Below are 9,193 nucleotides of genomic sequence, written 5' to 3' on the forward strand. Positions count from 1 at the left end.
AGCGCGTTTTCCGGAGGGAGTGGCCGGGTTGGTGTCGTGGCCGGGTGGGTGTCCGGTTACGTTAGTGGGTACCGTCGCTGCTTCGTAACAAATCAGATGGAGCTACTTGGCGATAGTAAAGCTTGGGAATTTCTGCCTTTGATTTGAAAATGTCGTGATTGCATCTGAAGCAAAAAATTCTTCTACGTAATTTAGCTGCACTGGCTGCTGTACAGTATCCCCTCCCGTCACAATCAGTACCTCTCCACCATGCGGCCGGACTCGCTTTTGTCAGCGCACGAAATCGGCGAAGGCCTCTCCGTGCTAATCATCCATGGATGGGGGTTAAGTGGCAAGGTCGAGGAGCAGGACTTTGAGCCAATCTTCACCACCAGACTCGGTCTTCGCCGGATCTATGTCGACCTTCCAGGCATGGGCAAAACACCGGCAAGAAATGTCAAAGACCTGGACGAGATGTATCATCGCCTGGTGCAATTTATTGATACCCGGCTTGCAAATTCAAAGTTCCTACTTATAGGCTCATCGTGTGGCGGCTACCTCGCGCGTGCCCTCGCTCAAAAATACGCTGACCAAGTCGATGGTTTACTATTGCGAGTGCCGCTTATCGAACCCAAGGACAGCTTGCGTGATCTCGATCCCTTCCAACCATTGGTTGTAAATGAGCAGCTCATGTCAAGCATATCCCGCGAGGACAAGGCGCTTCTCGGAGACGTTCACGTCCAGACACCTGCGTATATCAAGTCTCTCAAGGCGAAAAATGAAGCTGTGCTTCCAGAACTGAAAGCGATAGACAACGAAGCGCTAGATCCCATCAGGTCAGACCCACAGCGATATCAGTTATCTGTTGCTTCAGAAATTCAAGATTCCAAGTTCTTCGCGCCCACGCTTATCGTGTGTGGTCGACAAGACGAGACCGTGGGCTACCGAGACAGCCTCCGCCTGCTGGAGCTCTATCCACGATCGACCTACGCTGTTCTAGACCGCGGCAGACACGACCTCCCTATTGATGAGACTGGTCTTTTCGAGGCTCTTGTTCGTGATTGGCTCACTCGCATTGACGAGTGGCGAGGTCGTACGGATAAATAAGATCTGTCAAACAATTAGATCCCTGGGACATTTGTGTCTCTATAGATGTCTCTTCAAATGTGCACTACTTAGGTTGTTTTAAATCTATCTGTGTGGAGGGTGTCAGCCATGTCTGAAAGTGCGCAACAAATAACTTTAGAAAGATTGAGCTACAGCGTGAACAAATCGAACATATTAGGCAGCCGCATAGGTACATTAACGTTAACTATGATCGTAGCTTACATAAAATAAGCACGAGGCGGTGCGGTTGAACTATTCCATAGCGACTGTATGATCTCATGCAAGCTGCCTACAAAAGGACAAGATTGACCACATCAAGCGCAATATTCCGGAGCAACAGGTATACACATGAAACTAGCCTAGCAATCCTACATTCCATATCAACCCCCGACAAGCATACCCTTTCCGGTAGTTCCATCGTCCAAAAACCGACAAGAGCCTAGAACATAACATTTCCCGCCGTTGAACAGTATGGAGGTCATATAAAGCGACCGAATTCAAGATGCGTATACAGCGACATACGCGATCTCCAACATGCTGCCGTAACCCCCGAGAGTGTTGGAGTTGGGATAACCCGGCTATGGAACAGAGTGTTAGCTCAGTTTTCGGGACGGTCATATAAGCAAATGTAAAATAGACTTCATACCCAGTTACCTCCGACAGCCACGTTGAGGATAAAGTATAGCGGATCATGGCACAGCGTAGCCCAGACGTCCGAGTTGCCAATCTGTGACCCGGTGATCTGGAAAAATTGCCTGCCGTCCATGTACCAGGTAATAGTCTCGGCCTGCCACGTAGACGGGGTGCGGTCCCAGACCATGCGCCATGTATGCCATGACTGGTCAGGGATGGTGATGCTGCCACCCAGGCCGTTGGGCTCGTTGCAGATGCCCCCCGGGCTCACCTGGCAATGTGCAGTGCCATAGCCAGTCAACTGACCGTCAACAGTCTCGAGGATGTCGAGTTCCCCACACTCTGGCCACGCGGTTCCCGAGCGTATCGAATCACCGAGGATCCAGAAGGCGGGCCAGATCCCCTGTTTGTTTGTCGTGGGATTGCTGCCAAATCTGATATCGGCCTCGGCGAACGTGATCACTCCAGCGCCTGGCGTGAAGATATATTTGCTCTCGACTCGACCGGAAGTCCACCCGCCGGACACAGAACTATCCGCCCAGGGCACCAGCTGCAGCGTGCTGCCACCGCTGAGCTGCACATTCACATTCGAGTTCGTGTATGTTTCTAGCTCGCCGTTCACGCCCAAATTTCCTGTGATGATATTCCAATTGCCGGAGCTAGGTAGCGTTCCCGCCGAGCCACCGAAGCTGTCGCTCCACAGCAGCGTGTACCCTGAGTATGAAGGAGGAGCCCAAGCAGACGCGAGAGAGGCCAGGTTGGCCAGGAACAAAGCATAGTGGGTGTACATGATTGAGCAAGCTTGGCTGAAAGCCTGAACAAGACCGAATGCTTCAGGAGTTTGAGTACAACACTCGTTGCAACACCCTGTATCAAGTGATTTTGGGGAAAGTACACTATTATAACATGTCTTCCAAGGCAAACGAACGATAGGAGAGGCCGCTTATATAGAACAGAGAGGCTTGACTTTTAGAATGAGCTGAATACACACAGTGCGAGTGATGTTATCAGAAGGTCTCTGTATTTTATGATACGAATACAGCAATAAAATATATCAGATGAGAAAACTATGAATGATCAGTGTCACACTTTCGTTGTTTTTGCTGTCATGTCTAGGCCACATGTCGACCTCTTGAGCTAGACATCAAATAAGCCTGTATCGGTTCGGTACTAGCAGTCCTTTGGGTCTTAAGGCTGATACCATGAACAAAGAATGAATGAGGACAGAATGTCATTTCTTCTTCAATTCAAGCCTAGTGATAGACATAAAATGGTTAGCTTGCAGATACATGTCCATGGGATATGCCCGCAGACCTCAATACCTCCGAGGGAAGCAGTAGCAGAATCAGAATCCTCATAACTGGATTGCTTAGAGCTAGATCACAAGTACTATTATTTCGTGCCATGCTAAGTCTCTTCCACGCGCCACCTAAGTCAGACCACAACGTTTAATTCATTGTAATCATGTTGATCTCTCCGTGCCCATTGCCACACAAAATTAGACTATACCAAATCAACTAGCCAACGAAAAATTGATCTATTTGTCAAGTTTCCTCTGGGTTCTTATACCCTAGTTTTTTTGTTTCGTCGCCTTTTTCCCTAATTTGCCTTCTAATGGCCTTTCCTCGTGGCCTTACCTCTTTTAAATACTTCTTATATGCATAGTTCTTAGATGGGTTGATCTTGTTACAGAGCAATCCAGATACAAGAACTATAGACACTAATAATAATGATTTAACTAAGAAAGAGGTGCAATGAAAATCAATGACCAGCATTAGGGTTAGCCTATCCACTGCAGTCAACATTTGCTTATCTCTCAGAATTCACCCCGCATTGATCGACCCACTCCTTTTTGGCTAGAACAAAGGCCGAATCGTATGCTAGTGGTGATAGATAGAGAGGTTGATGAATAAGTAGGAACCGGCTTTCGCGCGAGCCGCCGGCGTCTCTCATCTCCAACACCACCTCTAATTCTTCCACTCGCTCGAGATCAGCCATGCAACAACACGTGCGACAAGGCGCACAGAAAAACATTCGACATAAACGGTCCCGCACTGGTTGCCTCACATGTCGGTCCCGGGGCTACAAGTGCGATGAAGCCAGACCGACATGCAATGAGTGCCGTCGGCTGGGGCTTTCCTGCGAAGGATACGGTTTGCGTCTCCTCTGGAAGGAGGACGCAGCTAAGAGAGGCATAGCCCATGGACGGACCAGCCTTCGGACGAAAGGCAAGAGGAAGCACTCTAGCCCTGCTCCTGAATCCCACCAAGCATACTCAAATTGCATCCCAGCAAGCGAGGCCGCAGCTGGGAGCTCCCTCGCTGACTCCAAAGCAATCCCCCAAGCCCCACGGAGCCTACCCGGTGTCAGCGACCAAGAGGCCAGTCTGCTTGACCACTGGATTAAGTATACAAGCGGCACGCTGTCCATCTCTTGGGGCTGTCGTGAACGGTTACTCTCGTCGATTATACCCTTGGCGCTGGATAGAACCCCGCTGTGGATGAGCATCATGGCCGTTGCCTCATCGCATCGGGACATGTGGATGCCACAGAAGGATATCACTACTTTGAAATGGCATTGTAAAGCTATTGGCTCTGTGAAAAGGGCCATTTTAGACCCCGCTTTGTGTTATGCCGACTGTACGCTAGCTGCCATCCTCATGCTACATATCTATGAGGTTGGTCAGTCCGTCAGAGAAAATTTTAGAATTGTTCTCGCTGGCTCACACCCAACCAGACGTTCACTACTGCCCCGACTACCAGGCGTGCATCAGCCATATGAAAGGTGCAGCTAGCATCATCAAAGCCCGTGGTAAAGCTGCCACGTACCACACGACTGTATCATCTGGCATTTTAATTAGCTTGTACGCGCTCAGAAATCCCTGCCCGCTACCATTCCTTTCACAAAAGCATTTATAAAACCACCCCTCCGTAAAAAAAAAAAAAAAAAAAACATCTTTGCTGACCAAGTGACAGATTCTGCCATTACGATATTCTAGCCACTCCGTCGACCCAAGATGATCCCCTACTATCTGATAATTGGGTACAGGTTGACACTCAAACTCAAATGGACAGCTTCCTTGGCTTCCACGGGCCGATGCTACGCATCATGGCCCAGATATCTCATTTGGCTGTAGTGAAAAGAAAATACCAAGCCGCCCCTTCTCCACCAGCTTCGTGGGAGGCTGGTCTAAAACGACAAGCCTCAATGATTGAGTCAAGCATTCTCAACTTCCAGCTTCCAACCTCATGTCATATTGATTCCTCAAGCAACCAAGCGGCAAGCGACCTCGTTGCAACAGCAAACGCATACCGCTATGCTGTTCTGATATATCTTTACAAAAGCAGCATACGACCTCAGCGCACCCCATCCGCATGTCGTGTACTTTGTCAAACTTTGTCTAGATTATGTTCGTCAAATCAGTCCACAATCACCCGTTAATAACGTTCTAGTATGGCCGCTATGGGCGGCTGGTTGCGAAGCAGTCCAGCCGCCCGATCGACGCTTGGTGCTTCAGCGCTTGGAGAACAGGGCTCGAAAATCACGCAATATGGATCAAATCGTGAGCATGATGCAGGTAGTCTGGAGGCAGAAAGAGTTTAGGATTGCTCGCAACGAGAAGAGAATTGGATGCATGGAGATTTTGCAAGATACTGGCAATCTCGGAATTGTGTTGTAATGACGTTTTTTAAAAGGCCAACTTTTTTTCTCTGCTTACAAGTCTGGTAGCTAGATATGCCTATGTTCTGAGCTAGTCCATCAGCACGGCTCTAAGCCTCATACTATGATTTATCTGTACGAAGAGCGTTGAAAGTATATAAGGCTCCAAAAGCGATCAATCTTATAGCTTTTGGAAACAGCCAACGTGAGTGTGAAGTGTGAATCAGCTAGCTCTTGGTGCCTTTTATATGCATTGATTTACTGCCTGCTAGGCCATACTCATTGAAGGTAAAGTTCCACTTCTTAACACGACCAGTGATGTAGTTTTTGCCGTTCACGAGGCGAACGGGATCTCTGCCACCACGTAGCCCGTGGCTGGTCCAAACATCATCCCCCAGCATGAATGTCCCGTGGCGGCAATGAGGTTGTCGAAGAAAGGTAGCTTTCCAATAAGAGGAGGCCCAGACAAGACAGGGTTCGCAGATGATCGATCAGTAAGCTTGACCATGGGCATATAACAACTCTGCTTTTGCCTCAGAGTTCCGTTCGCGAGAACATGAGATGTCTTGCCACACATTTCAAACATGCGATTGCAAAATGCCGAATCAACCGCTGGTGTATCCACTGGGGGCAAAGGTGTTCGGTTGTCTGCCGGTCCACATACATAGAGATACTCTGGGCGTGGGTAGAACTCGAGATGGAACGGTTTTGTCGTCTCCCCTTCCAGACGTTCGGATTCACCATTATGGTATTCGGTAAATACTGCCAAAGGAGGTAGCGGCTCTAGAGTGTCGATAAAAATGGAGTGGCCACGAGTGCCAAAGACGGGTAACTCGTACGATATGCCTGATGGCTTGATTGCGCCGAAAACTTCCCCTGACCATGGCCCTGCTGCGAGTACCACGTTGGTGACGGCTAAATTTATCGGCGACGTGTCACCGCGAGGGACATATTGAAGTGTGGTGATGAAAGAACCATTTTCGGCATATGTAGCTCGATTGACCTTTCCAAGGATGACCTCGACGCCCCTTTACCTGGCCAGGTCAACTATGGTCTTCGTTAACCGGTCACCTGTGCTATCTCATTTGTCAGTCAAAGAGCCGCACAACTAGGGAGCCATGAAACTTCGTACACTTGTCCAGCGGAGTCTTTAGTTCCCTCAACGCTGCATTTAGTTATCTGATCTGTATTTAACCAAGATGTGTCCCAGTCTGGTGGTGGCAGCGCTGGCTTTTCGGGCTTCGTGGATTCAAGCTCTTGCTGTTGCATGTCTACACGCCTATACCACCACTTTTCAGCTCCGTTGTGCTTGGCAGCCAGATCAGAATGCAGCTTCCACGAGATTTTCGCGAGTTCATAGGTCTCTTCGGTGTGCAGCGCCTCGACAACACTGACCAGGCCACCAGCCTTGCCGGATGCTGCTTGGGCGATTCCTGGGAGCAGAGTTAGCCTTATCACACCTAAAAATAAGATCGGAGACAGACCAACTGCTTCGATGATAGTCACCTTGTGGGCCGAGATATCGAAGCCGGGCTGCTCAGTGAGGTAGTAGGCTGTGGTGGCTCCCATAATGCCACCGCCAATAATGGCCGTGTGTCTGCTAGGAGATGCCATCGTTCTTTACCTCGTTTCTTTCTTTTCTTCGAGCGCAAAACGAGAGGTCAAACACAGTGATCATGACATGTAGATAGGGTATATATAAACCAAAAGTCTGCGTGGTCTGTGCAATCCTTATCTCCAACTCTTGCGCATGCCTATTGGGGCCTAGTCCATACAGGGGTATCCCGGCCCTGTATCTCGGAACTACGGCGCCGATTCTACATACGCAGGTAGTACATATAATGCTTTCTAGGTATTTTCGATGCGCTTCCTCTGCTTGACCGATAACGACCGGGATGCCATGCACTCCCTCCCTCCTCGCCGTTGCTGGAAAACTCAACTGCTTGACATGCTTGTTCGGGCTAGACTTAGGAAACGTTCAACCTCCGCCCCCGCAACCTCGCCTGGCAGGATATATAATGGGGTAGATACTGCATCAGGCAGATAAGCCTCCGCTCAGTGAAGCCTTGACTGTCCTTCTTTCGACGATAGAATAGACCATCCTGAGTGGCCACCATCGGGCTTAGTGCATTGGAACTACTCAACATTCTCCTTTGCGTCTAGCCCCAGATAAGCCTGGCCGTAGACTCGTTGAACAATGATGACAAGAAGGCCGGGAGATCACGATAACGTACGCTGCCGCCAACTACATAATCGTCCTCTTTGCCAACACTTTTTTTGGCTGGTTTTTACTGAATGTGCAACGCTATATTATTTTTGAATTTTTGCTCTAGTATTTTGTTCTTTCCTCTTGTTCCTCTCCACCCCCTGAAGCAACCTCACTACAAACAAACATGACTGAAACCGAGATTCCCGGCACAATATTGCTGATTGACGGTATGAGATCTAAGCTTTCAGAGCCTTTGAAGTTACTAATATAGTATTTCTAGTAAACAACGAGTTTATTTCGCAGACGGCCCACAATGATATTTTGCTTGAGCCTACTCCAACGTCTTCTCCACGTGATCCTTTGGTGTGAAGCACCCCAAAACCCATCCATGTACCCCATTTCTAACCGAAATACGTATGTCTATTTGTATAGAATTGGCCAATAAAGAAAAAATACTATCAATTATTTCTTTCCTGCACGATGGCTCTTATGATCGGCTATTCCGAAAGTGTTATGGGAGCTCCCTGGACCATCATCTCCGAGGAACGACATATCTCCATGGTGAACATGAACGGTGGATCAGGTCTTAACTAACTGGTTTTAGGGTTTGCCAACATCTTTTGGATTGCAGTAGCTCTCAGAATTGGGAGGAAATTTGTCTATGTCTTCTGTCTGGCCGCAGCCGCCCCAATATCATACTGGAGTGGCTCATTCCACGGTATCACCCAGTGGTATTTGAACAACCTTCTCCTCGGCTGTACAAACTCAATATATGAGGCGCTGATTCAGTTAACAGTAAGCCATAGGACTTCTTACCTCAGATGGAACAGAAAAAGTAAGCAGACTCTAACCACTTAGGTATTTTATATGTTCTTTGCTCATGAGTACGGCACGATGCTCGCTCTAGCTATTATCGCTCAGATCCTCGGAAACTTCCTTGGCTCGTTACTTGGGGGCATTATTGCTGAAAAGCTTGGATGGCCCTATGGTCCATACATATTTTGTGCCTTTTCGGTAAAGTCCTTGGCCCTAGCCTTTAAAACAATGACAACTAAGTGATGGCAGGGTGGACTTGCTATAATATTCCTCTTCACCTTTGACGACACGATGTATCACCGACTGTCAACGCGAAGACCCCGAGGAGAAGATTTGTCTACCCGACAGGCTGATAAATATGACGGCCACCAAGACCTACCATCCGCTGGGGAAAAGGAACCTAATTTTGGTCCAATTGCAACCACCATTAGCGAAGATTATGGCGAAATGTACGATACGAAGCGTACATATTTACAGGTCCTAAGTCCTATACACTACATTAAAGAGGATCACACCTCATTTTGGACCTATCTTCGTCGACCATTCACTCTCTTTCTTTTTCCTAACATTGTATTAGTAAGCTACATCGGAAACTCATGGTCGGATATGTATTAACAGCCTTTAGGCAGGACTTATGTTTGCCTTTGCACAAAGCTCTCTCATTGTCTATTTCAACACCATGGCAGAAATCCTAGAATCGCCTCCTTACAATTTTTCGACAATCACCACAGGTCTGGTTAACATAGCAACACTTGTTGGAGCTATTCTTGGGTAACTTCCTCCCCCCCC

At 48.3% G+C, this 9,193-nt stretch overlaps 5 protein-coding genes across 5 annotated transcripts in view, besides 1 other annotated feature; 3 read left to right on the forward strand and 2 right to left on the reverse strand.

Annotated features, from left to right (window-relative positions):
* Positions 1–64: part of a repeat region (Identified by RepeatMasker using a combination of RepBase library and repeat library created with RepeatScout) that runs on past the window's edge.
* A 185-nt stretch (positions 65–249) lies between these two features.
* Positions 250–1,086, forward strand: UA08_09261 (hypothetical protein; the record flags this gene model as incomplete). The annotated part of the gene is made up of 1 exon (XM_020265225.1): positions 250–1,086. The coding sequence occupies one exon, from the start codon at positions 250–252 to the stop codon at positions 1,084–1,086; it is 837 nt and encodes a 278-aa protein (XP_020115565.1).
* Positions 1,087–1,583: 497 nt separating this feature from the next.
* On the reverse strand, positions 1,584–2,509 carry UA08_09262 (hypothetical protein; the record flags this gene model as incomplete). The annotated part of the gene is made up of 2 exons (XM_020265236.1): positions 1,584–1,664; positions 1,733–2,509. 2 exons carry the CDS (start codon positions 2,507–2,509, stop codon positions 1,584–1,586), a joined length of 858 nt encoding a protein of 285 aa, XP_020115568.1.
* Positions 2,510–3,715: 1,206 nt separating this feature from the next.
* On the forward strand, positions 3,716–5,398 carry UA08_09263 (hypothetical protein; the record flags this gene model as incomplete). The annotated part of the gene is made up of 4 exons (XM_020265247.1): positions 3,716–4,400; positions 4,456–4,582; positions 4,695–5,128; positions 5,172–5,398. 4 exons carry the CDS (start codon positions 3,716–3,718, stop codon positions 5,396–5,398), a joined length of 1,473 nt encoding a protein of 490 aa, XP_020115567.1.
* Positions 5,399–5,713: 315 nt separating this feature from the next.
* On the reverse strand, positions 5,714–6,993 carry UA08_09264 (hypothetical protein; the record flags this gene model as incomplete). Its single annotated transcript, XM_020265258.1, has 3 exons — positions 5,714–6,407; positions 6,512–6,812; positions 6,864–6,993. The coding sequence occupies 3 exons, from the start codon at positions 6,991–6,993 to the stop codon at positions 5,714–5,716; spliced, it is 1,125 nt and encodes a 374-aa protein (XP_020115570.1).
* A 779-nt stretch (positions 6,994–7,772) lies between these two features.
* UA08_09265 (hypothetical protein) overlaps positions 7,773–9,193 on the forward strand; it is a gene marked incomplete at both ends in the record, with an annotated part of 2,072 nt that continues 651 nt past the window's right edge. The window contains 7 exons of the mRNA XM_020265262.1: positions 7,773–7,815; positions 7,869–7,951; positions 8,021–8,171; positions 8,220–8,383; positions 8,447–8,602; positions 8,654–8,980; positions 9,030–9,175. Of these exons, the coding sequence (XP_020115569.1) occupies positions 7,773–7,815; positions 7,869–7,951; positions 8,021–8,171; positions 8,220–8,383; positions 8,447–8,602; positions 8,654–8,980; positions 9,030–9,175 (1,070 nt within the window). The remainder of the gene's footprint in view (positions 7,816–7,868; positions 7,952–8,020; positions 8,172–8,219; positions 8,384–8,446; positions 8,603–8,653; positions 8,981–9,029; positions 9,176–9,193) is intronic.

This window comes from Talaromyces atroroseus (genome assembly GCF_001907595.1).
Source record: "Talaromyces atroroseus strain IBT 11181 chromosome Unknown scaffold_20, whole genome shotgun sequence".
Classification (NCBI taxonomy): domain Eukaryota; kingdom Fungi; phylum Ascomycota; class Eurotiomycetes; order Eurotiales; family Trichocomaceae; genus Talaromyces; species Talaromyces atroroseus.